Source organism: Pan paniscus, chromosome 3 (genome assembly GCF_029289425.2).
Source record: "Pan paniscus chromosome 3, NHGRI_mPanPan1-v2.0_pri, whole genome shotgun sequence".
NCBI classification, from domain to species: Eukaryota; Metazoa; Chordata; class Mammalia; order Primates; family Hominidae; genus Pan; species Pan paniscus.
This window is the reverse complement of record NC_073252.2, coordinates 61,819,439-61,843,418: the sequence shown is the minus strand read 5'-3', so window position 1 is coordinate 61,843,418 and position 23,980 is coordinate 61,819,439. Positions and strand designations below refer to the sequence as shown.

Genomic DNA, 23,980 nt, shown 5'->3' with positions numbered 1-23,980 from the left:
TACAATTGTATCTAAGACATAAAAGACACATAAATTGTAGCAAAAGCCAAAGATTATTTTATTAACATTAGCTATCATCTTATTTTCTGTGTCATAAATGTCTACATGCAAGGAACCATAAACATACATGTTCCAGTATTATATCACATTTGTAGATCTTTCAAGGATATTAGGAGCCTTAAAACTACATGCAAAATACTACATATGCATGCATTTTTTCATGAGGAGAGGGTCCGTAGTCCTCATTAGATTCTCATACAGGTTCATAACATTGATCTTGTCCAACTGCCACATTCTCCACATAAGGAAACCATGGCCCCTGGAAGTTCATTGACATTCCTAAAGCTATTCAAGTAGAAACCAGGACAGCTGCACAGATCTCTTCACCCTACTCTACTCTGTCATGTTTTATTTAGGGATGTCTCACAGCATGGGAAACAAAATGAATGCCCAATATGTGGTAGTGATCTGATGACAACACAGAACAGGGCTGGGTGTTAGGAGGAGAGGATACTGCACAGTTGAATACCGAAAATTAGTAGTTTAGGGCTCTGGGATGAAGCTATTGGTGAGTAGCCCTGAGCTAGCTGTAAGAGACTTTTAAGAACCTCTCACAAAGCCAAGTTGGATATGCATGGAGCATTTGGAAAACTTTTCATATAATAAAATTCTGTCAAAAAAAAAAAAGCTAGATTAAGATATATTAGCAGTAGTTGGCCGGGCGCGGTGGCTCACACCTGTAATCCCAGTACTTTGGGAAGCGGAGGCGGGCAGATCATGAGGTCAGGAGATCGAGACCATCCTGACTAACACGGTGAAACCCTGTCTCTACTAAAAATACAAAAAAAAAAAAAAAAAATTAGCCGGGTGTGATGGCGGGTGCCTGTAGTCCCAGCTACTTAGGAGGCTGAGGTAGGAGAATGGCGTGAACCTGGGAGGCAGAGCTTGCAGTGAGCCGAGATGGCGCCACTGCACTCCAGCCTGGGTGACAGAGTGAGACTCCAACTCAAAAAAAAAAAAAAAAAAAAAAAGATATATTAGCACTAGTTTTTTTTTCAGGATATCCTTGACAGAAACATAAGTATCTCTTTTTTTTTTTTTCAGGTTCTAATTCTTACTCGTTTATTGTAAAAATCCTGGAGAAAGCTCATTGATGTAACAATAAAAGATGAATTTTTCCCTTTAATGCAGCCCTGTAAAACACATTCTCAAACCTCATGTCATCCAGTATAGCTTTTGTATTTTTTCTTATAATTCATGTGTATGAATGCATAGAGCTGCCTTTTTTAAATGAAAAAATACAGAATTTCAAGGTCTTTTTGGATTTCTTTTAAGGCCTTTCAGTATAGCCAAGCTGAAGTAACACCTATGCATTGTTTTGTTATTATGGTAATAACAAGTTCTAGTTTATAATAATATATAGTACTTAGTTGGGACTAGGAGCAATGATATACTGCTTTTTAGTAACTGGTAAATAGTATGTTTTTGTCTATTTTAACTAGAAATGAGAAGGAGAAAAAAACTATTTTTAATATATATAAAACATACTCTATTTAATAAAGTATATGCATAAAATGATACATTAGGTAAGAAGCAAAATTATAAAGAAAACAGCTTATAATATTCCTGATTAATTAGAGTTTCTAAATATAAAAACAAATGAAAGTGACTTGCCATTTAAAAAATTAGCACATCATACAACTTTTACATACTTCGGAGGAAATAAAGATCTTGCGACACTGTTCTGAGGAATCGTTGCATTTATAAAAATTGAAGGCTTAATTTTGCAAATACAACTTTCAAGCCATATGAGCAAATTTAACTTACATGAAAGGCACAAGATAACATCATGTTGAAGAACTTTATCTGTAAATTTCATAAAGTCTAGTCACAAGTCACTGGAAACTTCATAAGGAATCTCAGAACTGTTTTTAACATGATGTTCCGATTTAAACTGAGAACTGCATAGTCTTTATATCACAAATATAAATTGAAGTAAGAGTGAAGATTTAGAGAGAGAACAGTTTCTTATTTTGGATGCTACCTGCTTTACGCAGTGTTGGTTACTAAATATTCAGCAGAAAATTAAAATTGAATTGTTTTTCATTTTCTACAGCTTATCTGCTGTGTTTTCAGTTTGTAAAAAAAATGTATTTTCATATTACTGCAATTTTTGAAGAGTCAATCACTGAAAGAAATTTTAAAGTAAAGTCCTGCTCTACTAGCTTCCTACATTGGAATACAAGAATACAGGAAGTGCTTTCAACAGAAAGTTACATAGTTCTACAGTACAACCTGTCTAAAGACTTGCAAGGGACCAGTACAGTGACTTTGTCTCTTTGGATCAGCCAAAAGCAGAGGCAAATGAAAAATGAACTTTTAAAAAAATTAACATATTAAAAACATTCCTGTATGAAAACGAATGCTTGTCTGCACTTAGATTTAGTGCTATAGAGAGGAACTGAGGCACAATGAAACTTAAGTGCACAAAAGGAACATGTCTGAAATAAAACAATTTTCAATGTGACTGAAACCCTTCGCCATTAGATATGACTTACGATAGGGTTGGAGGACTACTTTTTCATATTAAAGAACATTACAAACACCAGGGACTGGCCAAACTATATTTTATAAATAATACATAGAGTGATATTAAAATTATATTGTGACTAAAATTCTGGTTTTTAAAATCACTTATAATTTTGATTTTTCATAAAATTACCGGCTCTTTTGCTAAATTAAAATTAACTTCAAATCAAAAACATCTTATTAAATTTCTGGAGGACTGTTAGTTTAACAATGATAATGTACGTTTCTCAGTTTCCCAAACAAGCTCTATCAGATACACATATTTTCTTCATTTATGTCAGTATTAGATGTTCTTTCCATAGAACTTAAAGCATTTTGGTAAAAGGTTGAATATGATTCTTCAAGGAACAGCTCTTCCAATGGCGACTTGGTAGAAACGGTAATGTTGTAATTAGAAATATGCTGCATTGGATGGTAACTGTTTGCTTATTCTATTCATCATGACTCTAGCAACGCCTGCCATCTACGTACTTGCCGTCCTTTTGACTCTTTCATTTCAGTCCAGTGATTGAGTTCTTCTCCAGAGCTGTTGAGACCTAAATAAATCCAGCCTATCATCTTTCTTCTCATGCTGCTTTTGTTATACACAGACAGCATGAGTGTCACATGAGAAAGCTGAAATAGGGTCACTTGAAAAACAAAAGTTTCCTTGTATACTGGATTTGGCTGCCCTCTGCGGATGGATATCTTGCATTCGGACATCTCTTGATCCGTGGATTTCAGTAGAGTTAACTTAACATATGTATTGGGTGGTCTGTTTGCTGCCCAATTTTTTAAGTGGCTGCCTTTTATCACTTCTGCTGATAGTCTTCCATTTGTGGCATTATAAAGCAGGCTAATGAGAATTTCTGGAACTGAGCCGTCTTCAAGAGACTGACATGCAGATGTACTTTCACTACACGACATTTCTGACACGCTCATTTGGGAGTCACAGACAAATTTTATCTTGTGAATTGTTCCTTGTACTGTATTCCGAACCAAGATCTGGAAGCCCTCCAACATTTTCAAAACAGAACTGCTTATTAATATAGAGAAAAAGAAGCAGCATCAGGATAATAAACACCCCAACAGCTGACAAAAACCCAACTGCCTCTGGAGATAATTTTCTAAAACAGGTAAGTTCATGTACTCTACAGGTTCTCTCTCCAACTTCAATCGCCATGATGAAGCTCACCATGGGCCGCACCAACTGATGGCGGAAACTTAAGTATTTCTTATTTCTCATTAAAACATTCAGTTAATCTTTTTCTCTCTCTTTTTTTTTTGTTTTTTGTTTTTTGTTTTTGTTTTTGTTTGTTTTGAGATGGAGTCTTGCTCTGTCACCAGGCTGCAGTGCAATGGCGCAGTCTCGGCTCACTGTAACCTCCACCTCCCAGGTTCAAGCAATTCTCCTGCCTCAGCCTCCCAAGTAGCCGGTACTACAGGCCTGCACCACCACGCCCAGTTAATTTTTTTTGTATTTTTAGTAGAGACGGAGTTTCACCATATTGGCCAGGATGGTCTTCATCTCCTGACCTCATGATCCGCCTGACTCGGCCTCTCAAAGTGTTGGGATTACAGGCTTGAGCCATCACCACTGGCCTGATCTTTCTCTTTAAAGTAGAGTGCACTAGTACCTAGAAATCTTAAGTTCTGGTGTTTAATTTATACAATTACTAGACTTGATGTCTTTTAACACCCCTAGCAGGTTGGACACAGGAAAAAGATACAGATTTTATTGACTAAGCAAAAAAATGCTCAAAATATTTACAACCCATTTTAATGTTTATGATCATCATAAATTCTCATACAATGAGAAATTATTAAACAAAGGAAAAAGCTATCATTACCTTGCGATTTAAATTGTATGCTGATTAAAATAAAGTATACGTGATTTAAAGTATATGTAACATATTTATATCTAGGAAAGACAAAATTTGTGATTACTTACTGCCTTGCACTCCCGTAGGGTTCTGTCCCTTCTTACATCACCTGATGCAGTTGTTTCTTTTCCTTCTATATTAGTCTCTCTCCCTGACTTTTTTTTTTCCCACCGCTCTACTTGAGCAGTTGAGGAGATTTCTTTTCTTTTTTTTTTTTTTGGAGACGGAGTCTAGCTCTGTCACCAAGGTAGGAGTGCAGTGTTTCGATCTCAGCTCATTGCAACCTCTGCCTCCTAGACTCAAGCAATTCTCCTGCCTCAGCCACCCAAGTAGCTGGGATTACAGGTGCACACCACCATGCCCAGCTAATTTTTTTTGTATTTTAGTAGAGATGGGGTTTCACCATGTTGGCCAGGTGTGTCTTGAACTCCTGACCTCAGGTGATCTGCCAGCCTTGGCCTCCCAAAGTGCCGGGATTACAGGTGTGAGCCACCACACCCGGCCACCACTGCTCCAATTGTAAACTCAAATACAGGACCTGATTTTTACTTTTTAACCCACAGTCTCCTGTTCTGCCCAAGGCCACACATACTGGAAAGACCATTACTTTTATTAAAAGCTTAAGAGGGATTCCTTAAGATAGATAGCTCGTTTGATCTCAAGACATTCTTGTGCTAAGAAAATTAGGTTGAAACTGCTCACCATCATCTACAATGGATCCAAATCCTGTGACGAACACACTTGTTTTAGGTGGCAACTTTATAGATGAGTCTGGGAGGCAAACTCTCTGGACTATATTTGAAAACTCAACTCCAGTAGAGAGCTGAACCAAAGCAATGTCATTTTCATTTGTTTCTCTGTGGTAATTCTCATGAAGAATAATTTTCCTCACATTTCGTTTCACTGCGGGTGGTGTTATAGTTGCACCAAAAGTAGCAATCCATTGAGTTGGGTCTTTATTTCTGCAAAAAATTAAAAAGTAATGCTTGTGATGCTTGACTTAATTCTGTAAAAAACGACTGAGACTGTATTTCTTCCCAACTGTCAGTATTATGCTCCTGAAACATTCTTTTGGTGAGAAAGTTTGTAGTTGATAACATAATAGGAAAAAAATTGTTTTAAAAATTATTACAATTAATTATGTACAAATAATTAATAACTGATTAATTTCCAATTTTTAAAGTTCTTGCTTGCTAGGAACTCTTCAGGTTCTTTTTTCCTTAATTTCAACAAACTGTGTAGAAATTAATTTTGATTTGTTTTGGATAATATACATAGTAAGAGGCATTTTCTCTCCATGTCACATCTTCCACCGATTCTTATTTTATGACTCACTTTTTGGTTCTTATTTTACTGGTTTTACTGTGATCGTTGAAGTGAAGTGTAATTTGTCTGCTTTGCAAACCTTCATGTATACACATGGTTTTTTCTCCACCCTACGCCCATATCCCTCCCTGATATACAAGGGCTAATTAATCCTAACTCAAAGTCAGCTCCTACCGCCCATGGATCTGGCCTGGTCAGTCCCTCTTACTAGACTTTCAGTTCTCCTTTCACATAGATGCTTTTCTCTCCCATAGATGCTTTTCTTTCCCATAAGGTTTATATCACCAGCAAATTCCAGCTAGTCCTATTATGTCTTTACTTCCTCATGGTCCTCCAAAGCCTGGTTCCTTCTTTTTAAAGTTATCCTCATTCTGGGTGACTGGAAATATATAGTAACTTGAAATTCTATGGTTGAAGAAAGGATTACTATGTTGGTGAATCATCAACCTTTAAATGTAATAAAAAAAAAAAAACCTGAAAGATCAGTGGTTTCCTAAGCGCTGCACTGCCCTAAAAATGAGCAGGCAGAGGCCAGGTGTGGTGGCTCATGCCTGTAATCCCAGCACTTTGGGAGGCCAAGGCGGGTGGATCATGAGGTCAGGAGTTCAAGACCAGCCTGACCAATATGGTGAAACTCCGTCTCTACTAAAAATACAAAAATTAGCTGGGTGTGGCAGTGTGTGTCTGTAGTACCAACTACTCAGGAGGCTGAGGCAGGAGAATCGCTTGTTGAACCCGGGAGGTGGAGGTTGCATTAAGCCAAGATCGCACCATCATACTCCAGCCTGGGTGACAGAGCGAGACTCTGTCTCAAAAAAAAAAAAAAAAAAAAGAGCAGGGAAATGGGAGGGGTTCTGCTCTCATCTATTTCACTTCTTTAGAGATTAAGATAAGATTTTATTCAAACCAGAAATCTTAGGACTAACTGAAGCATCCATTTGAAAACTAGACACTAGATACTAGAATTCTCAGAGATACAAAGACATATATGACTTCAGGCTTTAAGGAGTTTACAAATGAATCAGATAGAGAATAAAAATTATCCCATTTCTTTATGCATTGTCAATAAGAAAGGAAGCCTCACGTGATAGGCCAATTTAACATGTTCTATGAATACGAAAATTAAGACCCAGAAGTTCGGTGATTTGTGCAGGTAAGTGACACTCTGCTGGTTAGTGCCAAAAGGAGATGGTCCAGGTCTCTTGCCATCCTTTCAAGAATGTTTTCCCCACTCACACTGTTTCACAAAGACTGTAATCATTTTTCATAGACATAAAAGTTTTAAGGTTTGTCTTAAATATGATTTTGAAAATACATTATTTCTGCAGAAAAAATAAATTTATAAAAACTCAGGCTGAGGGAGGAGCCAAGATGGCCGAATAGGAACAGCTCCGGTCTACAGCTCCCAGCGTGAGCGACGCAGAAGACGGGTGATTTCTGCATTTCCATCTGAGGTACTGGGTGCATCTCACTAGGGAGTGCCAGACAGTGGGCGCAGGCCAGTGGGTGCGCGCACCGTGCGCGAGCCAAAGCAGGGCAAGGCATTGCCTCACCTGGGAAGCGCAAGGGGTCAGGGAGTTCCCTTTCCGAGTCAAAGAAAGGGGTGACAGATGCACCTGGAAAATCGGGTCACTCCCACCCGAATATTGCGCTTTTCAGACCGGCTTAAAAAACGGCGCACCACGAGACTATATCCCACACCTAGCTCGGAGGGTCCTACGCCCACGGAATCTCGCTGATTGCTAGCACAGCACTCTGAGATCAAACTGCAAGGCGGCAGCGAGGCTGGGGGAGGGGCGCCCGCCATTGCCCAGGCTTGCTTAGGTAAACAAAGCAGCCTGGAAACTCGAACTGGGTGGAGCCCACCACAGCTCAAGGAGGCCTGCCTGCCTCTGTAGGCTCCACCTCTGGGGGCAGGGCACAGACAAACAAAAAGACAGCAGTAACCTCTGCAGACTTAAATGTCCCTGTCTGACAGCTTTGAAGAGAGCAGTGGTGCTCCCAGCACGCAGCTGGAGATCTGAGAACCCGCAGACTGCCTCCTCAAGTGGGTCCCTGACCCCTGACCCCCGAGCAGCCTAACTGGGAGGCACCCCCCAGCAGGGGCACACTGACACCTCACAAGGCAGGGTATTCCAACAGACCTGCAGCTGAGGGTCCTGTCTGTTAGAAGGAAAACTAACAAACAGAAAGGACATGCACACCGAAAACCCATCTGTACATCACCATCATCAAAGACCAAAAGTAGATAAAACCACAAAGATGGGGAAAAAACAGAACAGAAAAACTGGAAACTCTAAAACGCAGAGCGCCTCTCCTCCTCCAAAGGAACGCAGTTCCTCACCAGCAACGGAACAAAGCTGGATGGAGAATGACTGTGACGAGCTGAGAGAAGAACGCTTCAGACGATCAAATTACTCTGAGCTACGGGAGGACATTCAAACCAAAGGCAAAGAAGTTGAAAACTTTGAAAAAAATTTAGAAGAATGTATAACTAGAATAACCAATACAGAGAAGTGCTTAAAGGAGCTGATGGAGCTGAAAACCAAGGCTCGAGAACTACGTGAAGAATGCAGAAGCCTCAGGAGCCGATGCGATCAACTGGAAGAAAGGGTGTCAGCAATGGAAGATGAAATGAATGAAATGAAGCGAGAAGGGAAGTTTAGAGAAAAAAGAATAAAAAGAAATGAGCAAAGCCTTCAAGAAATATGGGACTATGTGAAAAGACCAAATCTACGTCTGATTGGTGTACCTGAAAGTGATGGGGAGAATAGAACCAAGTTGGAAAACACTCTGCAGGATATTATCCAGGAGAACTTCCCCAATCTAGCAAGGCAGGCCAATGTTCAGATTCAGGAAATACAGAGAATGCCACAAAGATACTCCTCGAGAAGAGCAACTCCAAGACACATAATTGTCAGATTCACCAAAGTTGAAATGAAGGAAAAAATGTTAAGGGCATCCAGAGAGAAAGGTCGGGTTACCCTCAAAGGAAAGCCCATCAGACTAACAGCGGATCTCTCGGCAGAAACCCTACAAGCCAGAAGAGAGTGGGGGCCAATATTCAACATTCTTAAAGAAAAGAACTTTCAACCCAGAATTTCATATCCAGCCAAACTAAGCTTCATAAGTGAAGGAGAAATAAAATACTTTACAGACAAGCAAATGCTGAGAGATTTTGTCACCACCAGGCCTGCCCTAAAAGAGCTCCTGAAGGAAGCGCTAAACATGGAAAGGAACAACCGGTACCAGCCGCTGCAAAATCATGCCAAAATGTAAAGACCATCGAGACTAGGAAGAAACTGCATCAACTAACGAGCAAAATCACCAGCTAACATCATAATGACAGGATCAAATTCACACATAACAATATTAACTTTAAATGTAAATGGACTAAATTCTCCAATTAAAAGACACAGACTGGCAAATTGGATAAAGAGTCAAGATCCATCAGTGTGCTGTATTCAGGAAACCCATCTCATATGCAGAGACACACATAGGCTCAAAATAAAAGGATGGAGGAAGATCTACCAAGCAAATGGAAAACAAAAAAAGGCAGGGGTTGCAATCCTAGTCTCTGATAAAACAGACTTTAAACCAACAAAGATCAAAAGAGACAAAGAAGGCCATTACATAATGGTAAAGGGATCAATTCAACAAGAAGAGCTAACTATCCTAAATATATATGCACCCAATACAGGAGCACCCAGATTCATATAGCAAGTCCTGAGTGACCTATGAAGAGACTTAGACTCCCACACAATAATAATGGGAGACTTTAACACCCCACTGTCAACATTAGACAGATCAACGAGACAGAAAGTCAACAAGGATACCCAGGAATTGAACTCAGCTCTGCACCAAGCGGACCTAATTGACATCTACAGAACTCTCCACCCCAAATCAACAGAATATACATTTTTTTCAGCACCACACCACACCTATTCCAAAATTGACCACATACTTGGAAGTAAAGCACTCCTCAGGAAATGTAAAAGAACAGAAATTATAACAAACTATCTCTCAGACCACAGTGCAATCAAACTAGAACTCAGGATTAAGAATCCCACTCAAAGCCGCTCAACTACATGGAAACTGAACAACCTGCTCCTGAATGACTACTGGGTACATAATGAAATGAAGGCAGAAATAAAGATGTTCTTTGAAACCAATGAGAACAAAGACACAACATACCAGAATCTCTGGGACACATTCAAAGCAGTGTGTAGAGGGAAATTTATAGCACTAAATGCCCACAAGAGAAAGCAGGAAAGATCCAAAATTGACACCCTAACATCACAATTAAAAGAACTAGAAAAGCAAGAGCAAACACATTCAAAAGCTAGCAGAAGGCAAGAAATAACTAAAATCAGAGCAGAACTGAAGGAAATAGAGACACAAAAAACCCTTCAAAAAATCAATGAATCCAGGAGCTGGTTTTTTGAAAGGATCAACAAAATTGATAGACTGCTAGCAAGACTAATAAAGAAAAAAAGAGAAGAATCAAACAGACACAATAAAAAAATGATAAAGGGGATATCACCACCGATCCCACAGAAATACAAACTACCATCAGAGAATACTACAAACACCTCTACGCAAATAAACTAGAAAATCTAGAAGAAATGGATAAATTCCTCGACACATACACTCTCCCAAGACTAAACCAGGAAGAAGTTGAATCTCTGAATAGACCAATAACAGGATCTGAAATTGTGGCAATAATCAATAGTTTACCAACCAAAAAGAGTCCAGGACCAGATGGATTCACAGCCGAATTCTACCAGAGGTGCAAGGAGGAACTGGTACCATTCCTTCTGAAACTATTCCAATCAATAGAAAAAGAGGGAATCCTCCCTAACTCATTTTATGAGGCCAGCATCATTCTGATACCAAAGCCGGGCAGAGACACAACCAAAAAAGAGAATGTTAGACCAATATCCTTGATGAACATTGATGCAAAAATCCTCAATAAAATACTGGCAAACTGAATCCAGCAGCACATCAAAAAGCTTGTCCACCATGATCAAGTGGGCTTCATCCCTGGGATGCAAGGCTGGTTCAATATACACAAATCAATAAATGTAATCCAGCATATAAACAGAGCCAAAGACAAAAACCACATGATTATCTCAATAGATGCAGAAAAAGCCTTTGACAAAATTCAACAACCCTTCATGCTAAAAACTCTCAATAAATTAGGTATTGATGGGACGTATTTCAAAATAATAAGAGCTATCTATGACAAACCCACAGCCAATATCATACTGAATGGACAAAAACTGGAAGCATTCCCTTTGAAAACTGGCACAAGACAGGGATGCCCTCACTCACCACTCCTATTCAACATAGTGTTGGAAGTTCTGGCCAGGGCAATCAGGTGAGAGAAGGAAATAAAGGGTATTCAATTAGGAAAAGAGAAAGTCAAATTGTCCCTGTTTGCAGATGATATGATTGTATATCTAGAAAAACTCATCATCTCAGCCCAAAATCTCCTTAAGCTGATAAGCAACTTCAGCAAAGTCTCAGGATACAAAATCAATGTGCAAAAATCACAAGCATTCTTATACACCAATAACAGACAAACAGAGAGCCAAATCATGAGTGAACTCCCATTCACAATTGCTTCAAAGAGAATAAAATACCTAGAATCCAACTTACAAGGGATGTGAAGTCCTCTTCAAGGAGAACTACAAACCACTGCTCAATGAAATAAAAGAGGATACAAACAAATGGAAGAACATTCCATGCTCATGGGTAGGAAGAATCAATATCGTGAATATGGCCATACTGCCCAAGGTAATTTACAGATTCAATGCCATCCCCATCAAGCTACCAATGACTTTCTTCACAGAATTGGAAAAAACTACTTTAAAGTTCATATGGAACCAAAAAAGAGCCCGCATTGCCAAGTCAATCCTAAGCCAAAAGAACAAAGCTGGAGGCATCACACTACCTGACTTCAAACTATACTACAAGGCTACAGTAACCAAAACAGCATGGTACTGGTACCAAAACAGAGATATAGATCAATGGAACAGAACAGAGCCCTCAGAAATAACGCCGCATACCTACAACTATCTGATCTTTGACAAACCTGAGAAAAACAAGCAATGGGGAAAGGATTCCCTATTTAATAAATGGTGCTGGGAAAACTGGCTAGCCATATGTAGGAAGCTGAAACTGGATCCCTTCCTTACATCTTATACAAAAATCAATTCAAGATGGATTAAAGATTTAAACGTTAGACCTAAAATGATAAAAACCCTGGAAGAAAACCTAGGCATTACCATTCAGGACATAGGCATGGGCAAGGACTTCATGTCCAAAACACCAAAAGCAATGGCAACAAAAGACAAAATTGACAAATGGGATCTAATTAAACTAAAGAGCTTCTGCACAGCAAAAGAAACTACCATCAGAGTGAACAGGCAACCTACAAAATGGGAGAAAATTTTCGCAACCTACTCATCTGACAAAGGGCTAATATCCAGAATCTACAATGAACTCAAACAAATTTACAAGAAAAAAACAAACAACCCCATCAAAAAGTGGGCGAAGGACATGAACAGACATTTCTCAAAAGAAGACATTTATGCAGCCAAAAAACACATGAAAAAATGCTCATCATCACTGGCCATCAGAGAAATGCAAATCAAAACCACTATGAGATACCATCTCACACCAGTTAGAATGGCAATCATTAGAAAGTCAGGAAACAACAGGTGCTGGAGAGGATGTGGAGAAATAGGAAGACTTTTACACTGTTGGTGGGACTGTAAACTAGTTCAACCATTGTGGAAGTCAGTGTGGCAATTCCTCAGGGATCTAGAACTAGAAATACGATTTGACCCAGCCATCCCATTACTGGGTATATACCCAAAGGACTATAAATCATGCTGCTATAAAGACACATGCACACGTATGTTTATTGCGGCATTATTCACAATAGCAAAGACTTGGAACCAACCCAAATGTCCAACAATGATAGACTGGATTAAGAAAATGTGGCACATATACACTATGGAATACTATGCAGCCATAAAAAATGATGAGTTCATGTCCTTTGTAGGGACATGGATGAAATTGGAAAGCATCATTCTCAGTAAACTATCGCAAGAACGAAAAACCAAACACCGCATATTCTCACTCATAGGTGGGAATTGAACAATGAGATCACATGGACACAGGAAGGAGAATATCACACTCTGGGGACTGTGGTGGGGTGGGGGGAGGGGGGAGGGATAGCATTGGGAGATATACCTAATGCTAGATGACGAGTTAGTAGGTGCAGCGCACCAGCATGGCACATGTATACATATGTAACTAACCTGCACAATGTGCACATGTACCCTAAAACTTAAAGTATAATAAAAAAACAAAAAACAAACAAACAAAAAAAACAAAACAAAAAAAACTTAGGCTGGGCGCGGTGGTTCATGCCTGTAATCCCAGCACTATGGGAGGCCGAGGCGGGCGGATCATGAGGTCAGGAGATCGAGACCATCCTGGTTAACACGGTGAAACCCCGTCAGTACTAAAAATAAAAAAATTAGCTGGGCGCGGTGGCGGGCGCCTGTAGTCCCAGCTACTCGGGAGGCTGAGGCAGGATAATGGCTTGAACCCGGGAGGCAGAGCTTGCAGTGAGCTGAGATAGTGCCACTGTACTCTGGCCTGGGCAAAAGAGTGAGACTTCATCTCAAAAAAAAAAAAAAAAAAAAAACTAAAGATGTGAATAATGCAATATTGTCTTCAAAGTACCACGTAGTTTTCCTTCACAACAGTATACCGCATTGTGTGATTACATGAAATTATTAATATATCACTTCTAAATTGCACTTTTTTTTCTCTAGGATCATCACTTTACCCAACTCTTTCGGATTATTATTATCAGCATAAAATATGCTATAATGTGTCTCCCATATTTTTAAAAATCTTTCCTTTAACTTTACAACTTCCCTCAACTGTCAAATTTGGTCTGATCCCTTTCGTTTAAAAACTTCTTAAAAGCAGTTTTAAAACTTACTGCATCTAATCCTCCTTCCATTTTCTATTGAATCATTCCCATCCCTATCACATTAGAAAAACTTCTTTTATCAAGGTCACCAGTAATCTCTACTTCATCAAGCTCAATGGCCAATTCCCATGCAGGTCTGTGAGTACCCAGAGCCTGCACTGGACCTGCTGAAACAAGTATTTCAATCGCCACAGCCTGTATTCTTCACTAAATATTAAGTTGGAATTCTGGATTTGTTTATTTTTAATTTACATAAAGAGAGATCAGTTATAAACTAAAATGGAAGACACTCTCACAAAAACAGAAGTGCAAAGATTGGAGGACTGTGTGAATATGAAAAAATTAGAAAACCTTCACAAGTGAGTGGGACTCAGATTTGCCCATAAGGCATAATGCCAGTTATTTCGGGAGTTGTAAATACACATATATAAGTGAGTCCCTTTTCTCTTCTCTTCTGCGAAAAAGCAACAGATAATCACCTTAGTATCTTGGAACCATCTGGGATGTTACCCTTAGAAGAATGATAAAGCACCTCTGAGAATCACCAGGGATAGGCTCCTTTAATAAGGTGCAGGGTGCAGAAGTAGTGCCACTGGCCAGGCAAAGGGTCTTTATTTAGAGTTTTGTCTTTTGAGAGTTTAAAAGGAAAAGCTTCTGTACCATGACGGTAAAACCTCAGAGAAGAAAGATGGTGTGTTCCTGACCTCATGAGGCAGCAGGGTGCCTATGTATGTCTGTGTACATGAAGTGACACGGCTGAGTTTTAAGAGATACAACCATGAAAGCCCAAACAGAGAGATTTTGCTGGGCTGTACATAACCAGTCTTGAATACTGTGAGGGGAGTAAGACAAGGTAGCAGGTCTCTCCCACCTTCCACACACTTTTCTGGACCATACAGGCCTGCAAGGTTCCTAGAGAATGCAATGAGAAGAGAGAACTTCAAGAGGGATACCTACGATTCTTTTCTTATTTGTAAAGTGATGGCAATGCTGACAGTGGGAAGTTAGAGGGATTAATTGGAAAAAAATAAAACAAAAGTAGCTGACTTTCTTCTTGAGTACGTAAAAGAGATTAAACTTGTTACATGTGTAATAGTCTTCACACTAAAATAATCTACATATTATTTTATATAATATATAATAGGAAAGACAGCACTAGGGTCATGATGATAGAGGAAAATCTATAAGAACTACAAATGACAAAAACCAACCATCACTGATAGGGCATATGGGAAGCATAATCCATTTAGGGGACAGCTGGGTCTACCCCGAATGGAGCAAAGGTTAAACTGGCAAGACTGGACTCTTCTGATGTGCTATATCAGTGGCAGATGAGGACTGTGAAAAGAAGGCTCACAGCAGCCTTGGTTAACTTACTTCCAAAAGCAGTGAGCTGCTGTGAGCAGCCATGTGTTACTGATGAGGCTGGCTCCACACTGATGGCCTGACCCTATGAGCTGGAGGCTGGCCTGCCATGGCCATTCCCCTTCCATAGCTGTTTCCCTTCCTTGGACAATTCTTTGAGTAGAAGAGGATGCTGGTAATGGCATGTTTGAAGATGTCATCCTTATTCCACAGCCTGCCACAGAAATACATGATCATTCATATTCATAAAAAGGAGGAAAAAAGTATATTCTGATTTGCTTTGGTTATAGACAATCCTTTGTCCCTGCTACCATGTGAACCATTCATAGCACTCAGCCTTTGAGCTTATTTGATACAGGTCTTGCTGATCCTACTGAGGTTCAGAAGAAATGTTTGCTAACATTTCAAGGCATTCAGTCCAGGAATTAACTTCTATCTCTCCTTATAAAGCATATATAGATAATTCATTGAGCACAAAAAATGTATAGATCCTCTGCTGTATGTTTTAGATGTATTTATAGAAACATACCTTTTAGATGAGAAAATTAAGCCTTGAAGAGGGAACATTGCTGGCGGTCACCCAGCTGGTAAGTGACAGAGTGGGATACAAAATTAGGAGGATCCACACCAAAACTAGTAGCAGTATCCTTATTACTGAGAGAGAGCCCAATACTAACTGTAGGTCATGATTTTCCCTTAACTAATGACTAAAGAGAATCAATTTATTGTGTTTGCAAAGCCCTGTATTTTAACAGATTTAAACACTATTGACCTTTTTGGTCTTTTAAAACTTGAAAGGCTAGTTTAAAAAAAAACTCTTCTTCCCTGATTTCAAACCCTCAATTGACTAGATTTCAAGTCAATCTTAAAAGAGAACTTAAAGTGTTACAGTATTTTTAATGGGCATGTTTGTCCACAATAGACCTTAACTATGTACCAATGCTGGAATGTGGGGTGCAGGGCAGGAAGAGGAAGAGAATGTACATAACAGATATTTCAATAAAAATGCAAGCAAATTAAACAAAAATTAAAACCTAAATGTTACCAATTTAAAACACTCTCTTGAATTGTTAGATAATATTAAAAGTTATTTATAATGAATATAATATAATATCCAGAATATTATGTAAGGTGTTTTTAACCACATTTCGCAGGTCATATAAACTTAGAATTGTATTTGGTATAAATTTATAAATTTAAATACTTAAATGCTAAAAATAATAAAAAGACTAAGTGTTCGGTTTACAAAAATATAAAATGAGTCTTAAAAAGCTTGGTAAACTTTACTGCTAACTTTTCTGTAACTTTTTTCATGATCTTTAACTGTGAAATAAACAGTTAATTGTGGGTTTTGGAACTTACGACTGTTGAGAAGATTCCTCATCTTTTTGCTGTCAATAGCTGGAATAAGCAAAACATGAATTAGTTGGCAGAAGAATATATTCCCATTTTCATGTTGCATTGTTCAACTGGTCATTAATAGAAATGCAAATTATCTAAAGCATACATATTTCAAGAGAACATGAGATTTTTCATAATCAAGTAATATATAAATAACCCTTTACTCTGATTTTATTTTTGGTCCAAATTGTGTAATTTACTTTAAAATTAAATCAGAGAGCATTTTATTTCCTGATTTTGCTCAGGAAAAAGAAACAGAAATTAGGAAATTAGGAAATAATAAATAAAGATAAATGTCCCTGACTGCTTTCTTTGGGGACTCCAGTATAATCTGAGGCAGCAACCTCCAATTCCCATCACAATTGGTGTTTACCAACCTATATGGTTTAGGCATATTCCTAATGGCCAGTCTGAAATGGTAGCTCTATGGAGTTAAATGCATCACAGACCCCTGAGGGCCCAATTTCAAGGCCCTGATCTAACAGACTAGGAATTTAGTCAATGCAGGTTGATAACCTTGTCTCCCTGAGGATTCTCTCTTGTGAATGGCTTGGATGGTTGTGGCTCAGGCACAGGCACTAGAGGCATGAAGTTCTTTCACATACAACCAGTCCAGAGACTCCAGCCATACACAAACTTTCACTTCATTTTATGTTTCCCTTCTGTGACATCTTTTTTCCCTTCAAATTTATTCATTCATGTTCATTATAACTCAGCTACATTAGATGTTTGTTGGGTTAGTGATTGGTTTTCTGTTTGTCAGTGAGAACATGGAGAATTACAGTGATTTTATCAGAAACATTGACTTCTCCCCAAAAAGGGATGCGAGCCCCAATTCCTACTAGAGGTTTCATGGATATGTCTCTTTATTTAACAAAATACATGTATGTGGCAGAAGAAAACATACACAGTTAAATCTTCATTATTGAGCATGGTCAGAGAATTTAGTTATTTTGGTATTAAAACAACTTGTATCATAAAAAATCATTGTATGTAACCAACAATGCCAAATTTTTTTAAATAAATTGTACAATAAGAAACTCTACAGCTGTAACAACTCAGTAAACATAATATAATGTCACTTTTGTAATGGATATTTTACTTTAGGATATATGATTGTGGCTTAGGCACAGTTATATCATCAGGAATTGAGATTTCCATTTATAGAATGCTGGAAAATGCTTTGTTTTACTTTGGAATATAATTGATTAACAATCAAGGTGGATACCATACTCTCCCTTATTTCTAATTACTTCTTGAGAATGTAACAATATTTTTGGGGATTCTATCTCAAAATAGATTTAAAGAACTTTCCTGATTTCTAACAACAAAAGAATTAACTTTAGATAACTTGTTTCCTAAATAAATACATGACTATTGGGAAGGGAGAAGTCTTTTGGGTCCAAAATACAAGCCCTTCTCCCATCTTTTTTGGTATTAAATTAGAAGTAACTAAACTTGGAAATACATAACAAGAAGCAATGAATGGAGCTGGAACATCTATCACATGTGACATGTATGCTAGTGTTTGAGGGAGGAGAAAGAAAATAAAAAGACACAGTTCCTTCCCTTGACATTTAAAATTTTATTTGAAACACATTATTTTACTACCTTCAATTACATATTGGCATAGAAATCAGCTCGGGTTCCAACTAGCTGTAAGGTAGTTTGAATTTTAGTTTCCTAAACTTTTTGAACTTCCTTTTCTTCCGCTTTGGAAGGAAAACAAAACAAGAACTTTCCTATTTCAATTCATGAGCAATAAATAAGGAAGTGATGAAAAATAGTTTTAAGTTGGAAACAAGCTAGAGAACCTCTTTACAGTTCATGTCACTGGCTCTTCCTACAGGGGTAAACCTTCAGGAAGATGTCTTTCTTTGATACTGTAAAAAATAACCCCCAGAAATGATCTGTAAAGACCTCTGTGAGTCACAATACCTGTGTCTAATTCTAGCCCCAAGGTTTGCTAATCCCATGTCTCACATCTTCCTTGAGTCTCAGCTTCTTTACCTGTAAAATGGCGAAAGTAATACTTACCCTTTGGAACTTTTGTAAGGACCCAATAACATATGATATGGAAAAAAGTTTAGAAATCTTATTAAAAGCCCTAGTAAAATATGAAAAAAGAAAAAGTTGTAATACTAAATTTTGCCTCATAGTGGAATTTTATTTTAGTTTTATTCCATGCTAAGATTTTATATATATATATATCTTACAAAAAAAAAATATATATAGCTTACAAAAATTAAAGAGGGTTGTAAGAGGAGGGAACCACAAAAGTGGTAAATAAAAATAAAAGACTTACGTGTGAGTCTAAATGATGGTTTGTTTATGGTCAAAGACAATTGTTTGGTCTTCAAACTTTGATATAAAGCCTTTTCAATTTTTTTCTTGATTTGTTCAGAACTATCAGTAGATGGGTATCGAAATATGAGCACTGTAAGAATGTCCACACCTTGTTCATCTGGACTGAAGAACAAAAAAGCAGATAAAAAATGCCATTTATCTAATCATTAATGACTTTAACTTATTAGGACTCACATTAAACTTAAAAAACATAACGCATGATACATGTGCATACCAGATTTTTAAATTATCTCTAGATACAGAGATTAAAAATGAGTGTATAATAACCAGGAAGTGTTGGAAGCACTGTAGAAGAAATAAAGACAACATTCTAGAAATACTGGATAAAATACCTACCTGAAAACAGTTGTTCACTGTCCTTACTTAGCTTATAGTTTAGAGGGATTTGCGGGAGGAGATGTTCGTGAAATCATGCTTTATACATACTTAAAAGGCTTGCTTTTTAAGGCATTTTGAGCAAAAGCTGTAACTAATGTCATTATTCTTTAGAAGTGGTGTGACAGGGAGGATCCTTTTGTTTACCAAACCTAGTTTCCTTTGCTCCTGAGCACAGAGGTAGATTCCATTTCCTGGGTTTTCCTGAGGTTTACTGAAACTTTCTAATGAATCTGGCCAATGAGATATGGAAAGAGATAATGTCCCCCACTTCCAGGTCTGGCTTCTAATAAAACCTCTCATAGCATTTTCCTTGCTCTCACTCTTCCCTTGTCTGCCAACCAGATGCAGAAGATCCAGTGGGCAATTTCATTTCATAATCTTGATTGGCACCCACACCCTTGCCCCAACTTCTGACTCTTTGGACTGTACCATAAAAAGGAAATAAACCTTTACTATATTAAAGCACTGACATTTTGGGGTCTGGTGGTCTCTTAATAGATAAATGATTAAAGAAAGCAGTTATAAAAGAGAATGGTTTGATAAACAGTTCAAATATATAAATTTATATTGTGATGTGCAGGGTTAAAAAGCCTCAAGAAATCTTTTGAGAATGAATTTAATTTGAGAGATAAAAGAAAAGAAGAAAGGAAGAAAAGGAGAAAGGGAAAGAAGGAGAGAGGGAGGAGAGAAAAGTGGAAAGGAGAAAGGAAAAAGTCAAGAAGGTATGAAAGAAAGAAGTGCAAGAGAAAAAGGAAAGACATGAAAAGCCATTTTAAACTAACAATAAACATGCACTGTCATGAAAGAAAAACTTTACTGTGGAGAAAGTCATTGTCTTATGGTGGAGTAGGCTTAAAATGAGGAAAATGAAAAAGACGTTAAGTCCTACTTAGCCCCTAGCTTAAGAGACGGGGGGAAGAAGGAATGTTAACTGTGTCATTCCCCTGTTTCTTGTGTTTATTTCCTCTTTTTCTATCCAATAGCTGAGATTTTCTTGTCACAAAGCACCTTACGACTTTCTACTGTGATTGGGAAATAAGTAGGAAACCTTGGGCTGCTCAAGATTTATGAAATCTCTGTGTTGCTGTAAAGACTTGCTCAGGGCAGCTAAGCAATTAGGTTCATCAAATACCTCATCTTAACAGTATTAACTTGAAATTATAAACCAAATTTACATACCTTAATTTGATAACATGAGATTTGATAAATCGACCACCTACAGAAGAATGTCCAAATATCCTAGACATCTGATTTTTAAAAAATAAGTATTAGTCTTCAGAACTTAAAAGTAAAATAAAAAAATAATTTTTTAAAAGAAGTATTAGTCTTAAGAAAAGTGTTATTCCTTGTTTTATCTAGAGACTTGGGCAAAAAATAAAAATAAAAAAGATTTTCAGCTTATTCCCAGTCATGTTAATGGGTATACTGACAGTTGTAAGACTAAACCTGGGGTCTAATCTTTGTGGAACCAAATAACCACAACAAAATTGTTCAACTTTGCTAAGCCTCTGTAAAATGGGATAACAACAATATCTGCCTTATACAGTTGATTTGAGAATTAAGTGAAATTATATCACACATTTTACACCTTGTCTGGTATCTACTAAGCTATTGATGATAGTTTTAAATACTGTCAAGTAAATTAAAAGTACATGCTATTTTTTAAGACAGCATCCCTATTTCTAAGAAAGCTTACCTTGTTTGCTGCACTCATCCCAAATATGGCATCTCATCCAGTATTGATAGAATTTGTTGATTTCTTAAATGATTATGTCATCACTAGACCATTTGACATGACTTGAAATGACTTCTGCCATGTGACTCTGACACCCTCACTTGTTAGTCATCTCTATGAGAGACAGGATTTCACAACTGGTACTATGCTTGGGAATAAGTTTCACCACACTCTTATACCATCAGCATTTCATTACTTAGCTTTTCCAGTCTAAGCCATTGGAAATTTTTCAGTATTCAGGAAACTGATTTCCTAAAGGGTTCTGATTCCAGCTGGCTATTGAGGCACTGCCTTTTTGTCAAAAAAGCACTGGGCTAGCAGTGTGCAGTGGCTCACGCCTGTAATCCAAGCACTTTGGGAGGCCAAGGTGGATAGATTGCTTTAGCCCAGGAGTTCCAGACGAGCCTGGGCAACATGGCAAACTCCATTTCTACCAAAAATACGAAAATCAGCCAGAGTCATAATCTGGTCTCAAAATAAATAATAAATAGATAAAAAAAAATTTTTAAAAAGCACTGGGCTGAGAGTTATCAGTCAGAATAACAGGTCGATGTAATTTTACATAAGATCTATTTCCATGGTAAATTTTGCCCCCACTTTCTACATCCTGTCAGAGTAGGGAAAGTCTCCCTCCCCACAAGATTCCTTCCTCTCCCTGACTCTTCTAATGTAGTAATAATGCCCAGTAGACTTTACCTCCTAAATGTTAAATCCACTTTCCTTGATTCAATCTCATTGCTATGGTCTCATATCAGCTCCTTAGAAACTTGTATTTGGGCCTTTGCAGCAGCCTCCTCATGGCATGTTGATGTGGTTCTACCCTACCTTCTGTCCCCTCAGTTGTTCCCTCCGAATGCTGCAACCAGGATGATATCTTTAAAATGCAAACCTGAGTATATTAGACCCTATCTCAAGTTCAATATTTCCTTCAACACAATCTTACCCCTTCATTGGCCCCTACTTTGCCCCATCCCCAAGTCTTCTCTCTCTCTCTCTCTCTCTCTGTCTGTCTCTCTCTCTCTCTCTTTCATTTTAAGGTGTTTGTTTTGTAAAAGCTTGTATGGCAATATCCTAGACAGGACTTGAACAGGTACTTAATATATACTCAGTGACAAGATTAAGCACATTAAGAGAAATGAAAGAAAACTAGGTCACCAATAACTGTTTATAGGACAATGAACCATTTTCCTGGAAGAAGAAAGATATTCAACATAAGAAAGAATAGGCCGGGTGAGGTGGCTCACGCCTGTAATCCCAGCACTCTGGGAGGCCGAGGCGGGTGGATCATGAGGTCAGGAGATCAAGACCATCCTGGCTAACAAGGTGACACCCCGTCTCTACTAAAAATACAAAAATTAGCTGGCCATGGTGGTAGGCGCTTGTAGTCCCAGCTACTCGGGAGGCTGAAGCAGAAGAATGGCCTGAACCTGGGAGGCGGAGCTTGCAGTGAGCCAAGATTAGGCCACTGCACTCCAGCCTGGGCAACAGAGTGAGACTCTGTCTCCAAAAAAAGAAAAAAAAAAAAAAGAATAAAGAACACTTACAGCAGGAAAAATCAAATTTACATACTTAGAAATTATGTTACAGTTAACAGACAAAAGTTTGCTTAAAGTTATACCTCCTTTCTTGATTTCCATTAAAATAACACAGTTTCTCAGAATAACCATGGAGACATCACCTTTCCACCCAGAGTTGAGAGTAAAACCACTGTCCAAATAACAAGGTCGCCTTCCATGCTTAATATAAGGCATATAATTACCATTTCTAGTTGAAGGCTGGTGATAATTTTTCTACTTTAACTATAGTCATTGAAAACTGTTATTAAAATTCCTGCTAAAAGGATAGCAATAGCAACAGCTAAAGCTATTCCACAATAGAAAATCAACTGTCTCAATGTCAAAACATCCCCAACAGAGGGCACTGCATATTGGGTGTTTTCTTCCATCAGTTGTATGATCTGGCACTCTGGTCTGACAATATCAGGCAAAATCACTCCATCGGTTACTTCTCTTTCTGGGATAGGTAGCTCTGTTGGGGTAGCTATAGTCTCTTTGTACCCTTTTAGACTAGCTCAAACCTGTGCCTGCTCTGCAACTCTACTCTAGTTTATTCTCAAGATGTACACTAAAGAGAAAAGGTTTTGAAAGACATGCTCAATCCAGACCAGAGTCCTATTATCCCAAGTTTAGCAGCAAACATCAGAGATACTCCCATGGGAAAACAAAAAAGGTTTTCCCATAACCAATGGCAGTCAAGATAGCACCAATCTTCCATTTTCCTGTGCCTCTCACGACTCCACCAAAGGTACCTGCAAGTGCATCAAATAGATGAAGAGGAGCAAAAATAGGTATCACTTGGCTCACAAAGGGAAATAATATCGTTGTCAATGGTAAATACATAGGCAACCACACCCTTCAAAACAACAGTAAAACACTTGCTGCAAGTGTACACACACTGGCACACAGGAGAACAGTAAAGTGGGAACACCAAGCCTGCTCATGATTCCTTGTTCCCACAGCATTACCCACTCGTACACAGGCTGCCACACCAAAGCCAGGGGGCAACCATGTAGACTACAAAGGCCAGTTCACAGATGATGATGTCCTGAGCTTCAAGCTCTGTCACATTAATCAGTCCTGCAAGAAGGGTTCCAATTAAAACAGTCTGTCACTCAATATATACCATGAGCATACTGGGATAGCCAGCTGGATGTAGGAGCCCCACTCCTGGGAAAAGTCCCTAGTCCAACCTCCCCAAGTATTGATATGAATTTGTTTTTCCACCACATGTAGAGGAAAAGAAGTGCAGAAAGGAAGAACTGGGAAGTGGTGTTGGCCCAGGCAGATTCTAACCCTCTAAGTTCCACAGTCTACAAGCAAGAGTGCATTAAGGCCCACATAGACTGCATTCTCTGTGACTCCAGTGATAACTTAAGGCAAG

The 23,980-nt window shown here is 38.3% G+C and overlaps 2 protein-coding genes and 1 long non-coding RNA gene across 3 annotated transcripts in view; 1 reads left to right on the top strand and 2 right to left on the bottom strand.

Annotated features, from left to right (window-relative positions):
* Window positions 1-23,980, bottom strand: part of TMPRSS11F (transmembrane serine protease 11F) — a 142,273-nt gene that overhangs the window by 9,300 nt on the left and 108,993 nt on the right. Inside the window, exons 5-9 of the mRNA XM_055111482.2 lie at window positions 20,485-20,552; window positions 18,866-19,029; window positions 16,522-16,560; window positions 15,172-15,373; window positions 5,154-5,413 (exon numbers count right to left, since the gene is read on the bottom strand). Coding sequence (XP_054967457.1) covers window positions 5,154-5,413; window positions 15,172-15,373; window positions 16,522-16,560; window positions 18,866-19,029; window positions 20,485-20,552 — 733 coding nt within the window. The remainder of the gene's footprint in view (window positions 1-5,153; window positions 5,414-15,171; window positions 15,374-16,521; window positions 16,561-18,865; window positions 19,030-20,484; window positions 20,553-23,980) is intronic.
* LOC117979984 (uncharacterized) overlaps window positions 1-23,980 on the top strand; it is a 377,942-nt gene that overhangs the window by 350,426 nt on the left and 3,536 nt on the right. The window lies entirely within an intron of this gene.
* Window positions 1,848-5,113, bottom strand: LOC100981608 (putative synaptotagmin-14-like protein). The gene has a single exon (XM_003810441.5). It carries the CDS (start codon window positions 3,589-3,591, stop codon window positions 3,028-3,030), a length of 564 nt encoding a protein of 187 aa, XP_003810489.3. The 5' UTR covers window positions 3,592-5,113; the 3' UTR covers window positions 1,848-3,027.

Coding starts and splice junctions, on each gene's coding strand:
- LOC100981608 (XM_003810441.5), bottom strand. CDS start 3,591: ATGTTGGAGGGCTTCCAGATCTTGGTTCGGAATACAGTACAAGGAACA.